The sequence below is a fragment of the Anolis sagrei genome, chromosome 11 (assembly GCF_037176765.1).
Source record: "Anolis sagrei isolate rAnoSag1 chromosome 11, rAnoSag1.mat, whole genome shotgun sequence".
NCBI classification, from domain to species: domain Eukaryota; kingdom Metazoa; phylum Chordata; class Lepidosauria; order Squamata; family Dactyloidae; genus Anolis; species Anolis sagrei.
In genome coordinates, this window is record NC_090031.1 from 4,750,227 (window position 1) to 4,775,000 (window position 24,774).

Genomic DNA, 24,774 nt, shown 5'->3' on the forward strand with positions numbered 1-24,774 from the left:
ATACATCTCTAGGAATTTCTAGGTTCTCTTGGGCAACTATATGGTCAACTCCAGCTGGAAGAATACCTCTCTAGAGCAACTACGTGGTCAGCTTCAGCTGGAATAACTCTCTCCTATATGACTTTGTGGTCAACGTCAACTGGAAGAACACTTCTCTAGGAATCTCTAGGTTCTCTTGGGTAACTATGTGGTCAACTTCAGCTGGAAGAACACATCTCCAGGAATCTCTAGGTTCACTAGGATGACTTTATGGTCAACTTCAACTGGAAGAACAATTCTCTAGGAATTTCTAGGTTCTCTAGGGCAACTATATGGTCAACTCCAGCTGGAAGAACACCTCTCCAGGAATCTCTAGGTTCTCTAGGGCAACTATATGGTCAACATCAGCTGGAAGAACACCTCCTCAGGAATCTCTAGGTTCTCTAGGGCAACTATATGGTCAACTTCAACTGGAAGAACACCTCTCTAGGAATTTATAGATCCTCTGGGGCAAATATATGGTCAACCTCAGCTGGAAGAACACCTCTTTGCAAATCTCTAAGTTCTCTAGGGCAACTAAATGATCAACCTTAGCTGGAAGAACACCTCTTCAGTAAAGTCTAGGTTTACCAGTATGACTTTATGGTCAACTTCAATGGGAAGAACACATTTCTGGGAACCTAGGATCTCGATTGTGACATTATTTCTGCTAAAGCCATTCTTCATTCTGCTTTCAGAACTTTTGTAAGAAAGACACCCTTATGTCTACACTCTCTACATGCGAGGATGGAAATATCTACAGTATATCTATCTATCTTCACAATCCATATTCATCAGTTTCTGGGTGACACACCTCCAAATTCCAGAGATAATGAACAAGGACACATTCCACTGCCCTGAATTTTCAAAAATACTTTTTTCAACCCATAGTTTTCAACCCCTTCAATTGAGTTGAAATGAATAAGTCTTATCTGCAAATCTGAACAGAAGATACTCTCTAGATATTTTGCATCCGGTGACATTTGGATGACAAGATGTGAAATGTTTTATTTTTTCGTGGCAGACATGTAATGATCTTGAGCATTCAGTCAAGGATAGTGCATATCTCATAATTGATGCCTGCCAAAACAAAGCGATCGTTTCTCAGAAGAAATTGAGCTTTTCAAATGTGGGCAGGTGAGATGTTACATCAAAAATCTTAACAGTGGAAGTAAAAAAGGGAGAAAAATCAGGATTTGTGGGATATTTTCCCCTCATGTTTCTCTTCTTTAGCTTTGCAAACCCATCCCCCAAATTAGTGGCCAATGAAAACATTGTATTACTCATCTTGAGGAATGTGAAAGTGAGGAAGGGGAGATGAACCCATGGTGGACAACCTACTGAAGGAACTGGAATTGGGATAGCTCCATTGAATTCTAAAATGAAGAAGCTTTCCATGATGGACAACTCATTGAACAAATAAGGTCCAGGAAGTGGAACAGCTCCATTGAAGACTAGAATGAAGGACCTATCCATGATGGACAACCCATTGAAGTAATAGTGTTCAGGAAATGGAATAGCTCAACTGAAGACTAGAATGAAGAAGCTCTCCATGATGAACAACCCATTGAAGGAATAGGGTCCAGGAAGTGGACTGGGAAGTGGAACAGCTCCATTGGATTCTAGAATGAAGAAGTTCTCCATGATGGACAACTCATTGAAGGAATGAGGTCTAGGAAGTGGAATAGCTCCATTGAAGACTAGAATGAAGGACTTATCCATGATGGACAACCCATTGAAGTAATAGTGTTCAGGAAATGGAATAGCTCAACTGAAGATGAGAATGAAGAACTTCTCCATGATGGACAACTCATTGAAGGAACGAGAAGTGGAATAGCTCTATTGAAGACTAGAATGAAGAACCTATCCATAATGGACAGCCCATTGAAGGAATAGTGTTCAGGAATTGGAATAGCTCAACTGAAGATGAGAATGAAGAAGCTCTCCATGATGGACAACCCATTGAAGGAATAGGGTCCAAGAAGTGGAATAGCTCAACTGAATTCTAGAATCAAGAAGCTAACCATGATGGAAAACCCATTGAAGGATGAGGGTCTGGGAGTGGAACAGCTCCATTGGATTCTAGAATGAAAAAGTTCTCCATGATGGACAACTCATTGAAGGAATGAGGTCTAGTAAGTGGAATAGCTCTATAGAAGACTAGAATGAAGGACCTATCCATGATGGACGGCCCATTGAAGGAATAGTGTTCAGGAAATGGAATAGCTCAACTGAAGAAGCTCTCCATGATGAACAACCCATTGAAGGAATAGAGTCCGGGAAGTGGAATAGCTCAACTGAATTCTAGAATCAAGAAGCTAACCATGATGGAAAACCCATTGAAGGATGAGGGTCTGGGAAGTGGAACAGCGTGACCAGGTGACATATGACTAGGATAGAATTTGGAAGAGGGATGGAGCGTGCAGACAATCCTAGATCACTAATAAAGTGCATTTAGGAACATATTGCTGGGAGTTTCCTTATTCTGGGAAGGCACACTGACACAACCACGTTTTCAGGCTCCTCCTAAAGACTGTCAGAGTTGGGGCATGCCTGATGTCCTTGGGGAGTGAGTTCCAGAGTCAAGGGGCCACCACCGAGAAGACCCTGTCCCTTGTCCCCACCAATTGTGCCTGCGATGGAGGTTGGAGCGAGAGCAGGGCCTCTTCAGATGATTGAAGAGATTGTGTGGGTTCGTATACAGAGATGCGGTCACACAGGTAGGTGGGTCCCAAACCATTTAGGGCTTTGTAGGTAAGCACCTGCACCTTGAATTGGGACCGGAAAATGAACGGCAGCCAGTGGAGCTCCTTAAACAGGAGGGTTGACCGCAGGCCCATAGCCGGGGGGGGGGGGGGGGCTGAAGTTTTTTCAGGGGGGGCCCGGGGGGGGGCTGAGTTTGGGGGGGGGGGCTGAGTCTGAGTGAAAGAGGGTCTATCCTAGCAAACCTTTTGTATCATTACCCCAATACCCCCATGAATATGGGATATATTGAGTATGGTGATCAGATCATGATATGAATAAACATAACAGTTTAAATAATGCACCAGTAAGGCCTTTTTGCGAACCACCATGAGAATTTTGGGGGGGGGGGGGGGCTGAAGCCCCTAACCCCCCCCCCCCCCCCCCGGCTACATGCCTAGTTGACCGCTCCCTGTAAGGAGCACCAGTTAACAATCTGGCTGCCGTCCGTTGGACCAGCTGAAATTTCCAGGCCGTTTTCAAGGGTAGCCCCATGTAGAGTGCATTACAGTAAACCAATCTGGAGGTGACTAAGGCATGGACCACCCTGGCCAGATCCACCTTCACGAGGTACGGTCGCAGTTGACGTACAAGACTTCATTGTGCAAAGGCCCTCCCGGCCACCGCTGACGCCTGAGCTTCAAGCGTAAGTGATGAGTCCAGGAGGACACCCAGACTGCAGACCTGTGACTTCAGGGGGAGTGCAACCCCGTCCAGCACAGGTTGCCACCCTATACCCCAATCTGGTTTATGATTGACCAGGAGGACCTCTGTCTTGTTGGGATTGATCCTCAGCCTGTTCCTCCTCATCCAGACAGCCACAGCGGCCAGGCACTTGTCCAGCACCTGAGGGGCTTCCTTGGAGTTAGGTTGAAAAGAGTAGTAGAGTTGCGTGTCATCTGCGTAGAGGTGGCACCCAACTCCAAAGCTCCGGATGACCTCTCCCAGTAGTTTCATGTAGATGTTAAAAAGCATGGGAGACAGAATAGAACCTTGTGGGACCCCACAGGTCAAAGGCCAGGGGTCCGAGCAGGCGTCTCCCAGCTTCACCATCTGGGAATGGCCCTCCAGGAAGGACCGGAGCCACGACAGGACCGTGCCTCCAAGGCCCATCACGGAGAGACGTCCCAGAAGTATCCACCCTCCTCCTCCAACCCCAAAATTGGTGAAACTGGAGAAGGTGCGCTCACCTTTTCTAATAGCTGCCGCAGTTGCTTTGTCCTGGCATCACGTGAGCACATGGTCTGCTGAGGGGCCACCACCGTACATATACACCGCCCCTCGCTGTCCTGGGCAGAACTGTACACCTGCCAACTTTCCTCGGGGTTGGTCGGCAACACCTGGCGAGAACGACAGACAGAAATAAGGCAGGTTGAGAGGAAGAGCCGACGAGGAACGGAGGAGCCCGTTCACACCTTCCGTTGACCAAGAGAAACATGTAAAAGGCATTAGGGGGAGAAAGGAGAGCCAAGGTAAGGGTTCTGAAAAAATAGGACAGAACAAGGAAAGGAGCTTCTGACGCAAACAAATACTAAAACAGCAAAAGTCATAGAGTCCTTGATCTGGTCTCCTTGACTCTCTCGTCTTGGCCAAGTTTCCAGGAAAGAAGGGAATGGCTGGAGACAAATGGGCACAGAGTTAACGCTATTACCTGGCATATTGGGAGAAAATAATAATAATAATAATAATAATTTGTTCATTCGTTCAGTCGTCTCCGACTCTTCGTGACCTCATGGACCAGCCTACGCCAGAGCTCCCTGTCGGCCGTTACCACCCCCAGCTCCCTCAAGGTCAGTCCAGTCACTTCAAGGATGCCATCCATCCATCTTGCCCTTGGTCGGCCCCTCTTCCTTTTGCCTTCCACTTTCCCCAGCCTAATTGTCTTCTCTAGGCTTTCCTGTCTCCTCATGATGTGGCCAAAGTACTTCAACTTTGTCTCTAGTATCTTTCCCTCCAGTGAGCAGTCGGGCTTTCTTTCCTGGAGGATGGACTGGTTGGATCTTCTCGCAGTCCAAGGCACTCTCAGCACTTTCCTCCAACACCACAGCTCAAAAGCATCGATCTTCCTTCGCTCAGCCTTCCCTAAGGTCCAGCTCTCACATCCGTAGGTGACTACAGGGAATACCATGGCTTTGACTAGGCGGATCTTTGTTGCCAGTCTGATGTCTCTACTAATAATAATAATAATAATAATAATTATTATTTGTGTCAGTCAAATAATAATAATCTATACACAATAATAATCTATACAAAAATGTGTGTGTGGCAGGGGTGTCCACTTACACAAACAGCCCCCAGCATCCACAAACAGGCTATAGTTCCAAGTGCGGACAGTCTCCAAAGGTTAGAGCGAGCGCCATGAACACGTACCCCAAACCCTGCCAATGTCCCCCCCAAACACAATGGTCCATCACCTTTCATTTGGGGATTATTCTATCCTAAATTTGATGAGTTTCGTCCAGGCAGGCACCCCAGGGTTCCTTTCTCTATCCATTGGTGTGGAATTTGCATGATCCCACCCACTGCCTCTTCCTTAACCCTTTCTTATCCTTTCCTATGGCACACAGGAAACGGAGGAATTGATCACCAACTGATCAAATTTTAGTCTAAATTTGATGTGTTTCATCTGGGCAGGCACCCCAGGGTTCCTTTCTCTATCCATTGGTGTGGAATTTGCATGATCCCACCCACTGCCTCTTCCTTAACCCTTTCTTATCCTTTCCTATGGCACACAGGAAACGGAGGAATTGATCACCAACTGATCAAATTTTAGTCTAAATTTGATGTGTTTCATCTGGGCAGGCATCCCAGGGTTCCTTTCTCTATCCATTGGTGTGAAATTTGCATGACCCCCGCCCACTGCCTCTCCCTTAATCCTTTCCTATGGCACACAGAGGAATTGATCACCAACTGGACAGACTGGAGGGCTTTGGGGGACTGACTCAACAGGAAGGAAGTTGTAGTTCACCCTGCACAGTGACCCCCTTCGATAATGGACCTGGTCCACATTTGGCACATGGAACCCCCATGACCACATCTAGTCCAACTCCCGGTCAGGCAGGAAAAGCACAATCAAAGCACTCCCAACAGTTGGCCATCCAGCCTTTGTTGAAAAACCCCCAAGGAAGGAGCTTCCACTGGACTTGGAAGCAGAGAGTTCCACTACTGAACAGCTTTTCTTATGGTGAGGAAGTTCTTCTTAATGTTGAGTTTTTGAATACTGGTAGCCAGATTGTGTTCATGTTCATGGTTTCCTCCTTAGGCGGGAAAAGCACAGTCAAAGCACTCCCAACAGTTGGCCATCCAGCCTCTGTTGAAAAGCCTCCAAGGAAGGAGCTTGGAAGCAGAGAGTTCCAATACTGAACAGCTTTTCTTAATTAGTTCTTCCTAATGTTGAGTTTTTTTGAATACTGTGGTTTCCTCCTTTCTGTTGAAATTGTCCACATGCTTATGGATTTCAATGGCTTCTCTGTGTATTCTGACATGGTGGTTGTGAGAGTGGTCCAGCACAATCAGGGCCAGCTAACACCTCCCAACCAAGAATCCCCCCTCAGGCAGGAAGCAGCCAGACTTTGAAGCTGCAAGGCTATTCTGCGTCCAGCAGCTATTCTGCGTCCAGGTTGCTCTGCTATGGCTGTCTTCTCTGGTTGGATTAGTTTGCAGCGCCTTTCGTGTTTGGGCAATGCTACCCGGGCGCATACAAGGGCACTAAAACGAGTCACCGAGACAGAAACGTGTCTGAGTTCGCTCTGGCAGAAGGAGACACCCATTCCAAAACTCAAGATGGAAGCCTCGACATCGAAAACCTCTTAGAGCTTCTCCAAATTGTGTTTCTTCTTCCCAGGGACACGGTGTTCCGAAGCGCATCTCCGGGTCTATTTTTCGCAAAGGGCATAAATAATTAAGCCGCCTTAAAAGCATCTTGAGGCATCTCCGTGCCTTTGTCCTTTCATGCTGGGTAAGGAGGGGATCTGACATTTGTTCCACCTTTGGAACTCACCGTTGTTGTTTTTTTTGGGAGGGGGTGTGTGAAATGAGTTTTATTTGCAGAGCCATAGGTCCGGTGGTGCAGTGGGTTAAACTGCTGACCTGCTGACTGAAAGGCTGGCGGTTTGAATCCAGGGAGCGGGGTGAGCTCCTGTTGTTAGGCCCAGCTGCCTGATACCCAAACAAGGGATGGGCTGGAGATGTCTCTGCCTTGGTCCTTTCACTATTGGCTGCTCCAGTGGGATTCCTTCCCAGGTAATATTCCTCAAGTGGTTTCAAATTGCATTCATTCAGCAGTACAGATCAGGCATGGGCAAACTTTGGCCCTCCTGGTGTTTTGGACTTCAACTGCCACTTTTGGACTCTTGCTTGCTGAGGTGTTCCAGCGAGTGTCTCTGTAGATCTTAGAAAACTATTTCTTGATTTAAGTCGTTGACGTGCTGGCTGATACCCAAACAAGGGAAGAGCTGGAGATGTCTCTGCCTTGGTCCTTTCACTATTGGCTGCTACTTCCTGGCGGATGTCAGGTGGTGCAATACCGGCTAAGCAGTGTAATTTCTCCAGTGGTGTAGGGCGCAGACACCCCGTGATAATGCGGCATGTCTCATTAAGAGCCACATCCACTGTTTTAGTGTGGTGAGATGTGTTCCACACAGGGCATGCAGACTCAGCAGCAGAGTAGCATAGCGCAAGGGCAGATGTCTTCACTGTGTCTGGTTGTGATCCCCAGGTTGTGCCAGTCAGCTTTCGCATGATATTGTTTCTAGCGCCCACCTTTTGCTTGATGTTCAGTCAGTGCTTCTTGTAGGTCAGAGAACGGTCCAGAGTGACTCCCAGGTATTTGGGTGTGCTGCAATGCTCCCGTGGGATTCCTTCCCAGGTAATCATCCTCAGAGCTCGGGATGCTTGTCTGTTCTTAAGATGAAAGGCACATGTCTGTGTTTTAGATGGGTTGGGGATCAGATGGTTTCCCTGTAATAGGCGGTAAGGGCACCTAGAGCTTCGGAGAGCTTCTGTTCAACCATCTCAAAGCTCCCTGCTTGAGCGGTGATGGCACGATCATCAGCATAGATGAAGCTCTCTGTCCCTTCTGGCAGTGGCTGATCATTTGTGTAGATGTTGAACATGGATGGAGCAAGCACGCTCCCCTGAGGCAGGCCGTTCTTCTGTTTCCACCTTCTGCTTCTCTGGCCCTGGAACTCAACAAAAAAGCTCCTGTTTTGTAGCAGGTTTCCTATGAGGCGGGTGAGGTGGTCGTCCTTTGTGATACTATACATTTTTCTCAGGAGGAGGCGGTGGTTCACAGTCTCATAGGCTGCTGACAGGTCTATGAAGACAGCTCCTGTGATTTGCTGCCTTTCAAAGCCATCTTCTATGTGCTGAGTCAGGTTCAGCACTTGCGATGTGCAGCTTTTGCCTTTCCTGAAGCCAGCTTGCTGTGGAATCAGACAGGGGTCTATTTTTTCCATAATTCTATGCAAAATAAGTCTCTCCAGAACTTTGTAGAGGTGGCACAACAGGGAGATTGGTCTATGACAGTGGTTCTCAACCTCCCCAATGGCGCGACCCCTTAATACAGTTCCTCATGTTATGGTGACCCCCAACCATAACATTGTTTTCATTGCTACTTCCTAACAGTCATTTTACTACTGTTATATGATATGCAGGGTGTATTTTCATTCACTGGACCAAATTGGGCACAAATACCCAATAAGCCCAAATGTGAATGCTACTGGGGTTGGGGGAGGATTGATTTTGTAATTTGGGAGTTGTAGTTGCTGGGATTTATAGTTCACCTACAATCAAGAGCATTCCGAACTCCACCAATGATGGATTTGAACCAAACTTAGCACACAGAACTCCCATGACCAACAGAAAACACTGGAAGGGTTTGGTGGGCACTGACCTTGAGTTTGGGAGTTGTAGTTCACCTATATCCAGAGAGCGCTCTGGACTCACACAATGATGGGTCTGGACCAAACTTGGCAGAAACCCTCAATATGCCCAAATGTAAACACTGGTGGAGTTTGGGGGGAAATAGACCTTTACATTTGGGAGTTGAAGTTGCTGGGATTTATAGTGTACTACAATCAAAGAACATTCTGAACTCCACCAACGACAGAATTGGCCCAAACTTCCCACATGGAATCCTCATGACCAAAAGAAAATACACCGTTCTCTGATGGTCCTTGGCGACCCCTCTGACACCCCCCTTGTGACCCCCTCAGGGGTCCCGACCCCCAGGTTGAGAAACATTGGTCTATGATGATACTGGAAATACAGGCAACTGCTCTCTGGCGCCCCCAAATGGTCGGTTCAGAAAATGCAAGTTTGGTGAGGAAATGCTATTATACATACATAACACAATGCAACAAGAAGGCAACCAGTTCTGCACGAAAGCAATAGACTATAACTCCTAAATTTTAATTAATCCAGCTTTGGTTTGGATAATTAAGCATCCTTTTCCGACTATCCGAGTGGCTCCAAAACATCGGATCTTTTAATGTATTGTCGAAGGCTTTCATGGCTGGAATCACTAGGTTCTTGTGGGTTTTTTCGGGCTATAGGGCCATGTTCTAGAGGCATTCTCTCCTGACGTTTCGCCTGCATCTATGGCAAGCATCCTCAGAGGTGTGAGGTCTGTTGGAATTAGGACAATGGGTTTATATATCTGTGGAATGACTGGGGTGGGACAAAGGACTCTTGTCTGCTGGAGCTAGGTGTGAATGTTTCAACTGACCACCTTCATTAGCATTTGAAGGCCTGGCTGAGCCTGGGGGAATCTTTTGTTGAGAGGTGTTAAGATGTGCCTGGTTGTTTCCTCTCTGCTGTTTTGCTGTTGAAATTTTAGAGTTTTTTTAATACTGGTAGCCAGATTTTGTTCATTTTCATGGTCTCTTCCTTTCTTTCCCACAACGATCTGCACCAGTCCAGACCCATCTCTAAGCAAACCAGTCCAAGACCCTTCCTGAAAACCAGCCACTAACTGGGAGACGGAGTAGGAAAAGAGGCATCACCAGTGCCACAAAAGGAGGTTCAAAGAATGGTCCATCAAGAGTGGTTCGACAACAAATACTCCACGAAGCATTGCCCACCAAGAGGTAAATATTGGGGACATAATACTAATACTAATACTAATAATAATAATAATTTAAAATTTCAATCAATTCCAGGACTTCTCTCTTACATAACGACTGAGGTGGGTTGCCCATCTGCCTCGACTTCCATAACGGAGCCACCTTCCGTAAAGGAGCCAACCATCTCCAGGGATGACCGTATTCCTGGCGTCCTTCCATTTCCTTTGATTTAATCCCACCGGAGGCTATGCTTTAATAGGACGGCACATGGCTTTTTATTTCCCGCAGATTGAACGAGATCGTTTTCGTCTTTATCCTCCGTGGAAAGCACGCAGATTGCCTCGACGTTCCGGATAGACGGACGGATGGACAGACGGGGAGATAAGCATCCAGCAAAATCCCACCGGATATCTCGCTAACCGTCCATTTCTCAACCACGTTTCCTGCAGAAGCGCGATGTCATTGAGTTTTGTGGGGTGTCATCCCCATAAGTCACCCCTATACATACTGACAAGAAGGACAAGCCTTAGAAGAGGATACGCTGTATTGTCGCTGGAATCACTAGGTGGTTGTGTGCTTTCCAGGCTCCCAGAAGCATTCTCTCCTGACGTTTCGCCCACATCTATGGCAGGCATCTTCAGAGGTTGTGAGGTCTGTTGGAAACTAGGAAAATTGGGTTTATATATCTCATCGAAAGCTTTCACAGCTGGAATCACTGGGTCGCTATGAGGTTTCCAGGCTGTCGGGCCATGTTCCGGAAGCACTCTCTCCTGACCTTTCGCCCACATCTATGGCAAGCATCCTGAGAGGTTGTGAGGTTTCTCATCAAAGGCCAGAATCACTGGGTCGCTGTGAGTTCTTCCGGGCTGTCTGGCCATGCTCCGGAAGCATTCTCTCCTGATGTTTCGCCCACATCTATGGCAAGCATCCTCAGAGGTTTTGAGGTTTCTCATCGAAAGCTTTCACAGCCGGAATCACTGGGTCGCTATGAGTTTTCCAGGCTGTCTGGCCATGCTCCGGAAGCATTCTCTCCTGACGTTTCGCCCATTCAGAGGTTGTGAGGTCAGCTGGAAACTAGGAAAATTGGGTTTATATATCTGTGAGGTTTCTTATCGAAAGCTTTCACAGCCGGAATCACTGGGTCGCTATGAGTTTTCTAGGCTGTCTGGCCATGCTCCGGAAGCATTCTCTCCTGACGTTTCTCCCACATCTATGGCAAGCATCTTCAGAGGTCGTGAGGTCTGCTGGAAACTAGGAAAATTGGGTTTATATATCTGTGGAATAATGTCCAGGGTGTCTATTTGACGTAGGTGTGAGTGTTTCAAATGGCACCCTTGATTAGCGTTTAATGGCCTAGCAGTTTTCAAGGTCTGGCTTCTTACTGCCTGGGGGAATCCTTTGTTGGGAGGTGATTAGCTGGACCTTGTCTGAGGATGCCTGCCATAGATGCAGGCGAAACGTCAGGAGAGAATGCTTCTGGAACATGGCCAGACAGTTTGGAAAACACACAACAACCCAGAGGATACACCCTTTTCTTGATCTCTATGCCTTATGCGCCTGAGGTCTACCTGTCCACATGTTTGGAAATTTGAGGAAGACATGGGAGAGGGAAGAGGAAGCCAGATGGGAGGCATAGACAAGGGGGAGCAAATGCATCCTTATGATTCCTCTGTTCGGCGTATTTCAATATGTCTTCTATAGAAATACATTTTAATATGTGTACTTATAGAATTTTTTGCATTATTTATGTGCTTTCATTATGCCTTGAGCCATGAGGAGAGGCTGGTAAGAAATATATTATTATTATTATTATTATTATTATTATTATTGGATATTAGAGGTATTATTATTCCTATTAGATATTACAGGTATTTAGTTTATATTATTATTATTGGATACTAGAGGTATTTAATTTATATTATTATTTATTATTATTGGATGTTAGAGGTATTTATATTATTATTATTATTATTATTATTATTGAATATTAGAGGTATTTAATTTATATTATTATTATTATTATTATTATTATTATTATTATTGGATATTAGAGAATTTAATTTATATTATTATTAGTATTGGATATTAGATGTATTATTATTATTATTATTATTATTGGATCGTATATGTATTTAATTTATAGTATTATTGTTACTGGATATTAGAGGCACCTATTTTTTTGCATTATTTATGTGCTTTCATTGTGCCTCGAGCCATGAGGAGAGGCAGGTAAGAAATTTATTATTATTATTATTATTATTATTATTGGGTATTAGAGGTATTTAATTTATATTATTATTTATTATTGGATGTTAGAGGTATTATTATTGAATATTAGAGGTATTTAATTTATATTATTATTATTATTATTATTATTGAATATTAGAGGTATTTAATTTATATTATTATTTATTATTGGATGTTAGGTATTATTATTATTATTATTGAATATTAGAGGTATTTAATTTATATTATTATTATTATTATTATTATTGAATATTAGAGGTATTTAATTTATATTATTATTGTTATTATTGAATATTAGAGGTATTTAATTTATATTATTATTTATTATTGGATGTTAGAGGTATTATTATTAGTATTATTATTATTGAATATTAGAGGTATTTAATTTATATTATTATTATTATTGGTTATTAGAGGTATTTATATTATTATTACTATTATTGGATATTAGAGAATTTAATTTATATTATTATCAGTATTGGATATTAGATGTATTATTATTATTATTATTATTATTATTATTATTATTGGATCGTATATGTATTTAATTTATACTATTATTAGTATTGGATATTAGAGGTATTTAATTATTATTATTATTATTATTAGGTTCTTGTGGGTTTTTTCAGGCTATAGAGCCATGTTCTAGAGGCATTTCTCCTGACGTTTCGCCTGCATCTATGGCAAGCATCACACCTCTGAGGAAGCTTGCCATAGATGCAGGCGAAACGTCAGGAGAAATGCCTCTAGAACATGGCCCTATAGCCCGAAAAAACCCACAAGAACCTAGTGATTCCAGCCACGAAAGCCTTCGACAATACATTATTATTATTGTTGGATATTAGAGTATTAAATTTATATTATTATCAGTATTGGATGTTAGATGTATTATTATTATTGGATCTTATATGTATTTAATTTATAGTATTATTCTTATTGGATATTAGAGTATTTAATTTATATTATTATTTGTATTGGATATTAGATGTATTATTAGATGTATTATTATTATTATTATTATTATTATTATTATTATTATTGGATCGTATATGTATTTAATTTATAGTATTATTAGTATTGGATATTAGAGGTATTTAATTGATATTATTATTATTATAAACACAACAAGATTAGTACACTGCAAACAAGATCACTCTGCTGGCTGTTGTATTGGATCACATATCAGGCGTCTAGGACTACGTCTAGGACTATGTGATGTATCTGTGAATGATGTGAGCAGGTCCAAGTAAGGTGGTCTTTTAAAGCTGACAGGTGGTAATTTGGTCAACGCCGATTGTTTTTAAGTGCAGGCCAAGGTCTTTAGGTACTGCACCCTGTGTGCCGATCACCACTGGGACCCCCTTGACTGGCTTGTGCCAGAGTCTTTGCAGTTTGATATTATTATTATTATTATTATTATTATTATTATTATTATTATTATTATTATATACACAACAAGATTAGTACACAGCAAACAAGATCCCTATGCTGGCCATTGTATTGGATCACACGTCGGACAGTTCCCAAACATCTGTATTGGAGCAGATGCGGTTTCCCCAACCGAAACATGCAAAATGGTCTCAATGGGGCGATCAATCACCAATGGATTGCAACCCCGCGTGGCTTGGAGAAGACACAGGATGGAGAGCTCTGTCCATTCCTCCTTTGTCTCCATCTCTTCTCCTCCATCTCTCCCCATCCATCGCCTATGAATGGAAATGCCGGAGAAAGCCACGGAGTGGGGTGCCCCCCTTTCTCTGCCGCTCGCTGCTTTCTCCATTGAGCATGGCATGTGGTGTGTTCGCACATGCCAAGCCGTAACTCGGTGCTGCAGTCCTTGAGCAATGGGCAGAGCAGACTGTTGCGCACAGGATTTACGGCGACAGATGCTTGCCGAGGAGGAGGCTGGGCTCCTGAGCCTCACCTCTGCCCCCTGCTTTTCCCCACACCTCCCCCTTAGAACCGCCAGAAGACACCCTTCCTTCTCCAAAACACTCAAATCATCTATTTCACAGAGGAGTCCAAATGGCAGAGGGTTGTGAGTCAAGGGCACCATGTGGTGCCACCTGTCACTTGGGGGGTCCTCCTCACTCTAATCACCCTCCCCAACAAGAGAAGAAGCAGGTAGGGCAGAAGGTGTGCTTTGATCTACACTAGGAGCTCCTCAACTGTGGTCCACAGTATTTTGAAGTTCTGGAGATGTTATAGAGACCATCGAGAACCTCTCTGGGTTCCATCTAGATGATCCTTCCCTCCATGGCTCGCTTTCTAGGCTTCATACCATTGGTCAGAATCACAAAGGGATCCACAATGACTTTCTAGCTTCATCTAGTTGGTGATCCTTCCATTACTCTTTCATCCCTTGAGGTCCCTCAGCCAACAGTTCTGGATTTGTTTGACCACAATCGGCAATGGGTGCCCGTAAGGTCCATACCCATCTCTCTTTCATAACTTGGTCCCAACCTTACCCTCCCCTGAGGTCTGGAGATGTTGGAAAGACCACCAAGAACCAAGCTGAGTTCCATCTAGTTGGTCATCCTTCCATTACTCTCTTTCTAGGCTCCATACCTTTGGACAGAATCCCAATGGGATCCGCAGTGACTCTCTAGCTTCCATACCTTTAGTCAGAATCCCAAAGCTATCTTAGACTATCTTCTGAGGTTCTGGAGATGTTGGGGAGACCACCAAGAACCAAACTGAGTTCCATCTAATTGGTCATCCTTCCATGACTGTCTTTCCAATGGGATCTGCAATGACTTTCTAGCTTCCATAGCTTTGGTTAGAATCCCAAAGCTATCTTAGACCATCTTTTGAGGTTCTGGAGATGTTGGGGAGGCCACCAAGAACCAAGCTGAGTTCCATCTAGTTGGTGATCCTTCCATAACTGTCTTTCTAGGCTCCATACCGTTGGTCAGAATCCCAATGGGATCTGCAGTGACTTTCTAGCTTCCATAGCTTTGGTAAGAATCCCAAAGCTAACTTAGACCATCTCCTGAGGTTCTGGAGAGGTTGAGGAGACTACCAAGAACCAAGCTGAGTTCCATCTAGTTGGTGATCCTTCCATGACTGTCTTTCTAGGCTCCATACCTTTGGTCAGAATCCCAATGGGATCTGCAATGACTTTCTAGTTTCCATAGCTGTGATAAGAATCCCAAAGCTATCTTAGACCATCTTCTGAGGTTCTGGAGATGTTGGGGAGACCATCAAGAAGTCATCTGACTTCCATCATCTGACTTCCATGACTGTTTTTCTAGGCTCCATACCTTTGGTCAGAATCCCAAAGCTATCTTAGACCATCTCCTGAGGTTCTGGAGATGTTGGGGAGACCATCAAGAACCTCTCTGAGTTGCATCTAGTTGATAATCCTTCCTTCCATGACTATCTTTCTAGGTTCCATATCTTTGGTCAGAATCCCAATGGGATTTGCCATCACCTCCCCAAAGGTGAGGAACTTGAGATACCTATCACATCGAGGTTCCTCGGGTCCAGGAGGATGGACAATGAACCCAACTCTCTTCCATACCTTGGTCCCAACGTGTACCCTCCTCTGAGGTCCAGGAGATGTTAAGAAGAGGAACCTGCCTTTCTTCCATACCTTGGTCCCAACCTGTACTCTCCCCTGTGGTCCTGGAGATGTTGGAGACGACCATCCTGATTTGCATCAGGTGGACGCTTGCCTCCACAAGATCACAATCCCCAAGGAATCAGCCCCCAACACCCCAAAAGGTTAAGGCACCAAGATCCTTCATCTCTTGAGGCTCCTCAGCCAAGAATTCTGGACTTGTTTGACCACAACCGGCAATGGGTACCCGTGAGGTCCATGCCCACTTCTCTTCCATAACTTGGTCCCAACCTCTACCCTCTCCTGAGGTCCTGGGGATGTTGGGAAGACCATCCTGATTTGCATCTGTTGGATGCTCACCTCTGCAAGATCATGATCCCCAAGGAATCCACCACAAACCCCAAAAAAGGTTAAGGCACCGAGCTTATTCATCCCTTGAGGTTCTTCAGCTAAGATTTCTGGACTTGCTTGACCACAACTAGCAATGGGTGCCCGTGAGGTCCATGCCCACCTCTCTTCCATAACTTGGTCCCAGCCTTACCCTCCCCTGAGGTCCTGGAGATGTTGGGAAGACCATCATGGTTTCCATCTGTTGGAATCCACCACAAGGTCCCTAAGCTGAGAATTCTGGACTTGCTTGACCACAACCAGCAATGGGTGCCCGTGAGGTCCATACCCACTTCCCTTCCATAACGTGGTCCCAACTTCTACCCTCCCCTGAGGTTCTGGAGATTTTGGGAAGACCAACAAGAACCTCCCTGTTGGACGCTCACCTCTGCAAGATCACAATCCCCACGGAATCCACCACAAACCCCACAAAAGGTTAAGGCACCAAGCTCATTCATTCCTTGAGGTCCCTAAGCCGAGAAATCTGGACTTGCTTGGCCACAACCAGCAATGGGTGCCCGTGAGGTCCATACCCACTTCTCTTCCATAACTTGGTCCCAACCTCTACCCTTCCCTGAGATCCTGGAGATTTTGGGAAGACCACCAAGAACCTCCCCTGTTGGATGCTCACCTCTGCAAGATCACAATCCCCAAGGAATCCACCACAAGCCCCACAAAAGGTTAAGGCACCTCGCTCATTCATCACTTGAGGTCCCTCAGCCGAGAATTCTGGACTCGTTTGACCACAAATGATCCACCACAAACCCCACAAAAGGTTAAGGCACCGAGCTCATTCATCCTTTGAGGTCCCTCAGCTGAGAATTCTGGACTTGCTTGACCACAACCCGCAATGGGTGCCTGTGAGGTCCATACCCACTTCTCTTCCATAACTTGGTTCCAACCTCTACCCTCCCTTGAGGTCCTGGAGATTTTGGGAAGACCACCAAGAACCTCCCTGTTGGTTAAGGCTACCGAGCTCATTCATCCCTTGAGATCCCTAAGCCGAGAATTCTGGACTTGCTTGACCACCAAGAACCTCCCTGTTGGACGCTCACCTCTGCAAGATCACAATCCCCAAGGAATCCACCAAAATCCACCACAAACCCCACAAAAGGTTAAGTCACCCTTGAGGTCCCTCAGCTGAGAATTCTGGACTCAGTTGGCCACAAACGATGGGTGCCTGTGAGGTCCACACCCGTGAGGCCCCTCCCACGCAGCCCCTCCCACGCCCGACACTCACTCCGGTACTCCGATCCAAGGTGCCCCCGGACGCGGCGGTGAGCTTGGTGGTGTTGAGCCCCACCAAGGAGGGCAAGGTCTGGGACATCCAGTTGGTGATCATGGCCATGGTGCTGAGGACCACGCCGATCTTCAGCAAGGGCACCGACATGGTGGCGCTGGGGGGCCACCGTTGCCGCTGCCGCCGCCTCCCTTTCCGACCCCCTTCCTCCGCCGCCTCCGCCGCTCAGGCACTCCGGCCGCTACCTCCTCCTGATCCTCCTCCGTCTTCATTCTGAGCCGGGTTCCCTGAGCGCGGCAGCCGGGATGCCCTGCGCCTCGGCCCCGGCATCCTGGGCGGAGGCGGCACCGGAGAGGAGGCCATCCCGCCCCATCCCGGCAAGGCGGAAAGCAGAGAGGGAGCTCCCGGTACTGAAAGGGAGAGCTCCAAGGCTGCGCGCAGGAGAGATCCTGGTGCTGAATGGACAGCTCCAAGGCTGCGCGGAGTGGTGCTGAAATGGACAGCTCCTGCCAATCCTTTGCTGAGTGGAGAGCAGCTCTCCACAACAAGTCAATCAGAGGAGGGTTCTGCAATGCTTTGGCTGGCTCTCCCCCTCCCCAGCCTTCTTCTTCCTCCTTCTTCCTCTTCTCCCTTTCCCCCACCAGCTGCTTCTCTCTTGCCTTCCTTGCAAAGGCTTGGCCGGGCGAGGACTGAGCCAAAGGGGGCGGGAGGGGAGGGAGGGGCCCCCAGAAAGCGCATTCTGACGTCAGAGTGGGCGGGGCCACTCTGGGATACAGAAAAGGAGGGGCCCCCCAACACTCCTCCTCTCCCTTCTTTCCAGCCTCCACTCTTGGCGTTTGGCTTCCCTCTGGTGGAGGGAAAGGGAGGAAGGTGGAAGGGAAAGAAAAAGGAGGAGAGAAGGGGAGGGAAGAAGAGGGAGGGCAGGATGGATCTCCTGAAGTTCCCATAAGGAAGGATTTGTGTGTGTGTGTGTGGAAGAGAATGTGTGCAAGAAAGAGAAAGGCAAAGAGTGGGGAAGGAATGGAAGAGAAGAAGAGAAGGGAAGGTGGAAGAGGGAAAAAGGAGGGAGAGAAGGAGAGGGAAGAAGAGGGAGGGCAGGATTGATCTCCTGAAGTTCCCATAAGGAAGGATTTGTGTGTGTGTGTGTGTGTGTGTGTGTGTGTGTGTGTGCAAACCTCCAGAGAGAGAAGGGCAAAGAGTGGGGAGGGAATGGAAGAGAAGAACTGAAGGGAAGGGACAGAGGAAGGAAGGAGAAAGAAAGGAGCAAGGGAAGGGAAAAGAAGAAAGGGGAGGAAGGAAGGAAGGAAGGAAGGAAGGAAGGAAGGAAGGAAGGACGGAAGGAAGGGAAGGGGAAAGGGAAGGAAAGAAAGGGGGAAGAGAAAAGAAAGAGGAGGAAGGAAAGAAGGAGGGAAGGAACAGAAAGAAGGAAGGAAGGAGAAAATGAAAGGAATGAAAGGGACAGGAAGAAAGGAGGAGAAGGAAAGGAGCAAGGGAAGGGAAAAGAAGAAAGGGGAGGAAGGAAAGAAGAAAGGAAGGAAGGAGAAAATGAAAGGAATGAAAGGGACAAGAAGAAAGGAGGAGAAGGAAAGGAGTAAGGGAAGGGAAGAGATAAGAAGAAAAGGGAAGGAAGGAAGGGAAGGAAAGAAAGAGAGGAGGGAAAACAAGAAAGGGGAAGAAAAGGATGGAAGGAAGAAAGGAAGGAGAAAGTGAAGGGAATGAAAGGACAGAGGAAGGAAGGAGGAGAAGGAAAGGAGCAAGGGAAGGGAAAAGAAGAAAGGAAGGAAGGAAGGAAGGAAGGAAGGAAGGGGAAAGGGAAGGAGAGAAAGGGGGAGGGAAAAGAAGAAAGGGGAAGGAAGGAAGGAAGAAGAAGAAAAGAAGGAGAAAGTGAAGGGAATGAAAGGGACAGAGGAAGGAAGGAGGAGAAGGAAAGGAGCAAGGGAAGGGAAAAGAAGAAAGGAAGGAAGGAAGGAAGGAAGGAAGGAAGGAAGGAAGGGGAAAGGGAAGGAGAGAAAGGGGGAGGGAAAAGAAGAAAGGGGAAGGAAGGAAGGAAGAAGAAGAAAAGAAGGAGAAAGTGAAGGGAATGAAAGGACAGAGGAAGGAAGGAGGAGAAGGAAAGGAGTGGGTGTGATTCCTTATGTAAAGCTTCAGGGAAAAGAAAGAAGGAGGGAGGGAGGGAAGGAAAAGAAAGGGGAGGAAAAAGAAGAAAGGAGAAGGAAGGAAGAAAGGAAGGAGGCAGGGGAGAAGGAGAGGAAAAAGGGAAGGGGAGGAGGAGAAGAAAAGAAAGAGAGGAGGGAAAATAAGAAAGGGGAGGAAGGAAGGAAGAAAGGAAGGAAGGAGAGAAAGAGGGGAGAAAAGGGAAGAGGAGGAGGAGAAAGGAAGGAAGGAAGGAAGGAAGAAAGAAAGAAAGAAAGAAAGAAAGGAGAAAGTGAAGGGAATGAAAGGACAGAGGAAGGAAGGAAGAGAAGGAAAAGACAAAGGGAAGGGAAAAGAGGGATTCCTTTTGTACAGCTCCAGGGAAGGGAAGGAAAAAGAAGGAAGGAAGTTACGAGGGAAGGGCGGGAAGGAAAAGAAAGAAGGGAGGGAAAAGAAGAAAGGAGAAGAAAGGAAGGAAGGAAGGAAGGAAGGAAGGAAGGAAGGAAGGAAGGAAGGAGAAAGAGAAGGAGAAAAGAAAGGAAGAGGAAGGAGAAACCGGAGGGAAACAAGAAAGGGAAGGAGAAAGGGAAGGAAAAGAAAGAGGGGATAGAAAAGAAGAAAGGAAGGAAGGAGGGAGGGAGGGAGGGAAAGAGAGGAAAAAAGAAAGGAGGGGTGGCAAACTGCATTCATTTGGCAATACAGATGCAGATGAAGGAAAGAAGGAAGGAAGGAAGGAAGGGAAGAAAAAAAGGGGAAGGAAAGGATAGAAAATGGAAAGATCCTTTTTGTAAAGCTCCAGAGAGGGATGAATGGAAGGAAAGGATGGAAGGTGGGAACTAAAGAGGGAAAGAGGGAAAAGAAGGATCCATTCTGCAATGCTCCAAAGAGAGAAAGAAGACAGAGAGGAAGGAAAGAGAAGAAGAGAGCAAAGGAAGGAGAGGACAAAGTGAAGGGAAGAATGGAGGAAGCAAAAGAAAGAGAAGGATGGAGGGAGGGAAGATGGGGACATTCCTTTTGCAAAGAGAAAGAAGAGAGAAAGAAGAAACTGGACCAATATGGTGAACTCTTGGTGTCTTGTCCAAACTACAACTCCCATGATTCCACAGCACTGAGCCATGGTATCGAACTGCAAAGACTCTGGCACAAGCCAGTCAAGGTGGTCCCAGTGGTGATTGGCACACAGGGTACAGTGCCTAAAGACCCTGGCCTGCACTTAAAAACAATTAGTGCTGACAAAATCACCACCTGTCAGCTACAAAAGGCCACCCGACTTGGATTTTTCACCGATACATCACACTGTCCTTGTGATGTGGAAAATGTCCGATGTGTGATCGAATGCAAAAGCCAATAATAATAATAATAATAATAATAATAATAATAATAATAATAATATCAATAATAATAATTTAATCAGAAAACAGGGCTAAAATAAATACATAAATAAATAATGCAAACCCTTGCTCTGCTTTCCCAAAGCCAAATTTGCAAAAATGCAAACCACAACAAGCAACACCGTGTTGTGTATCGAATAATAATAATAATAATATAATAATAATAATAATAGCAGCAAACAGAGCTGAAAAATGCAATATAAATAAATACATACATAAATAATGCAAACCCTTGCTCTGTTTTCCCCAAAACCAACTTTGCAAAAATGCAAACCACAACAAGCAATTAATAATAATAATAATAATAATAATAATAATAATAATAGGACTCCAAGCAGCAAACAGGGCTGAAAGAATGCAATATAAATAAATACATAAATAAATAAATAAGGGAAACCCTTGCTCTGTTTTCCCAAAATTAACTTTGCAAAAAATGCAAACAACAACAAGCAACACCACGTTGTGTATCTAATAATAATAATAATAATAATAATAATAGGAATTTAAGCAAACAGGGCTGAAAGAATGCAATATAAATAAATACATAAATAAATAATGCAAACCCTTGCTCTGTTTTCCCAAAACCAACTTTGCAAAAATGCAAACAACAAGCAACACCACGTTGTGTATTGAATAATAATAATAATAATAATAATAATAATAATAGGACTTTAAACAGCAAACAGGGCTGAAAGAATGCAATATAAATAAATACATAAATAAATAATGCAAACTCTTGCTCTGTTTTCCCAAAGCCAAAGCAAACCACAACAAGCAACATCCATGTTGTGTATCGAATAATAATAATAGTAATAATAATAATAATAATAATAATAATAATAATAATAGGACTTTAAGGAGCAAACAGGGCTGAAAGAAGGCAATATAAATAAATGCATAAATAAATAATGCAAACCCTTGCTCTGTTTTCCCAAAGCTAAATTTGCAAAAAAAGCAAACCGCAACAAGCAATGCTGTGTTGTGTATCGAATAATAATAATAATAATAATAATAATAATAATAGTAATAATAATAATAGTAATAATAATAATAATAGGACTTTAAGCAGCAAACGGGGCAGAAAGAATGCAATATAAATAAATACATAAATAAATAATGCAAACCCTTGCTCTGTTTTCCCAAAATTAACTTTGCAAAAATGCAAATCACAACAAGCAACACTGTGTTGTATAAATAATAATAATAATAATAATAATAATAATAATAATAATAATAGGACTTTAAGCAGCAAACGGGGCAGAAAGAATGCAATATAAATAAATAAATACATAAATAATGCAAACCCTTGCTCTGTTTTCCCAAAACCAACTTTGCAAAAAAAGCAAACCGCAACAAGCAATGCTGTGTTGTGTATCGAATAATAATAATAATAATAATAATAATAATAGTAATAATAATAATAGTAATAATAATAATAATAGGACTTTAAGCAGCAAACGGGGCAGAAAGAATGCAATATAAATAAATACATAAATAAATAATGCAAACCCTTGCTCTGTTTTCCCAAAATTAACTTTGCAAAAATGCAAATCACAACAAGCAACACTGTGTTGTATAAATAATAATAATAATAATAATAATAATAATAATAATAATAGGACTTTAAGCAGCAAACGGGGCAGAAAGAATGCAATATAAATAAATAAATACATAAATAATGCAAACCCTTGCTCTGTTTTCCCAAAACCAACTTTGCAAAAAAAGCAAACCGCAACAAGCAATGCTGTGTTGTGTATCGAATAATAATAATAATAGTAATAATAATAATAATAGTAATAATAATAATAATAATAATAATAGGACTTTAAGCAGCAAACGGGGCAGAAAGAATGCAATATAAATAAATACATACATAAATAATGCAAACCCTTGCTCTGTTTTCCCAAACCAACTTTGCAAAAATGCAAACCACAATGAGCAACACAGTGTTGTATATCAAATAATAATAATAATAATAATAATAATAATAATAGGACTTTAAGTAGCAAACAGGACTGAAAAAATGCTATATAAATAAATACATAAATAATGCAAACCCTTGCTCTGTTTTCCCAAAACCAACTTTGCAAAAATGCAAACCACAACGAGCAACACAGTGTTGTATATCGAATAATAATAATAGTAATAATAGTAATAATAGGACTTTGAGGAGCAAACAGGGCTGAAAGAATGCTTTTCTTGGTCTTGCAGATATTCTAAATACTGGCTTCGAGTGCCACCTTCTAGCTCTGGGTGGCATTGCAAGAGGAGAGGAAAAGCGATGGATGCACGCCCCGAAAATCTGAAATGCAATGCAAGCCGATATTTGCTGCCCTCTAAGTCACCTCTGCAGGGAAATGCCCATCCTGTCCCATCTTGGAAGCTAAGCTGGGCCAGATTTGGGAAATACTTGGAAGGGAGGCCTCCAAAAAAGACATGGCCCTGAGTGTGCAAGGCTCAAGCTGAGAAAGAGTCTTGAGAGAAGGTTACTGTGAGTTTTCTGGGCTGTCTGGCCATGTTCTAGCATCATTCTCTCCTGACATTTCGCCCACATCCATGGCAGGCATCCTCAGAGGTTGTGAGGTCTGTTGGAAATTAGGCAACATGTAAAATGATGTCCAGGGTGGGAAAAAGAACTCTAACCTGTTTGTGTTTGAGAATGGCTGACTTGATGAGCATTGAATAGCTTTATAGCTTCAAGGTCTGGCTGCTTACTGCCTGTTTATACATCTGTAGAATGTCCAGGGTGGGAGAAAGAACCCTTGTCTGTTGGAGGCAACTCTGATAGTTGCAACAGGCCAGTTTGATTAGCATTGAATGGTCTTGCAGCTTCAAGGTCTGGCTGCTTACTGCTTATTTATATATCTATCAGATTTCCAGGGTGGGATAAAGAACTCTTGCCTGTTTGTGTTTGAGAATGGCCACCTTGATTAGCATTGAATGGCCTTGCAGCTTCAAGGTCTGGCTGCTTACAGCCTATTTATATGTGGAATGTCCAGGGTGGGAGAAAGAACTCTTGTCTGTTGGAGGCAACTGTGATTGTTGCAATAGGCCAGCTTGATGAGCATTGAATGGCTTTGCAGCTTCAAGGTTTGACTGCTTACTGCCTGTTTATACATCTGTGAAATATCCAGGGTGGGAGAAAGAACTCTTGTCTGTTGGAGGCAACTGTAATTGTTGCAATAGGCCAGCTTGATTAGCATTGAATGGCCTTGCATCTTCAAGGTCTGGCTGCTTACTGCCTATTTATATATCTGTGGAATGTCCAGGGTGGGAGAAAGAACTCTCTGACACTGCTGAGCCGGTATTGCACCACCTGGCAATTCCGTTGGGAAGTAGAAGCCCATAACGAAAGGACCAAGTTATTGACATCTCCGGCCCATCCTCTGTTTGGATATCAGCCAGCACGTCAATGCTTTAAATCAAGAAATAGCTTCCTAAGATCTACAGAGATACTTGCAGGAAGACCTCAGCAAGCAAGAGTCCAAAAGTGGCAGGCTAAAATTTTAACCAGTGGCTGATACCGGATGAGAGACTCCCTCCTAGCCACACAGAAGACTGGGTGACTTGGACGGTGCTGTGACACGAAATGGGGCCACTAAGTGGAGTCCATGACATGCGAGTGCGGAAAAGAGCAAACCACAGACCACCTATTACAATGCGACCTGAGCCCTGCCACATGCCACACCAGAGGCATGCCAGTGCCGACTTTGCAATCCGTCTCCTCTCATGGCAGATGCCAAGCTGTGTGATGGAACAAGCCGCATACGGCGAGAGCGGTGTGGGCTGAAGGCGGACGGCCGCATGGCAAAACGGAGCTGACAGCAAAGTCTTCATTTATTTGTCTCCCTTTGGAAAGCACTCTTCCGTTTAACTGGGAACAGGTGGCGCTCCCGTCAGAGGCTGGAAACACAAACGTTGGGCTCGGCAATGGGTTTCCGAGTTACAAACATCCGACTCCTACTTAAGAACGGGGCTGAGACAACTGAG

At 44.5% G+C, this 24,774-nt stretch overlaps 1 protein-coding gene across 2 annotated transcripts in view; it reads right to left on the reverse strand.

Moving 5' to 3' along the window:
- The window catches only part of OLFM1 (olfactomedin 1), a 72,005-nt gene that overhangs the window by 30,827 nt on the left and 16,404 nt on the right, over positions 1-24,774 (reverse strand). The window contains exons 1-2 of one of the 2 annotated variants that reach the window (XM_060757474.2): positions 17,261-17,964; positions 3,951-4,100 (exon numbers count right to left, since the gene is read on the reverse strand). In XM_060757474.2, coding sequence (XP_060613457.2) covers positions 3,951-4,100; positions 17,261-17,410 — 300 coding nt within the window. In that variant the 5' untranslated portion in view covers positions 17,411-17,964. Of the gene's footprint in view, positions 1-3,950; positions 4,101-17,260; positions 17,965-24,774 lie in introns of those variants that run through there. The other variant, XM_060757475.2, reaches the window with a different exon arrangement.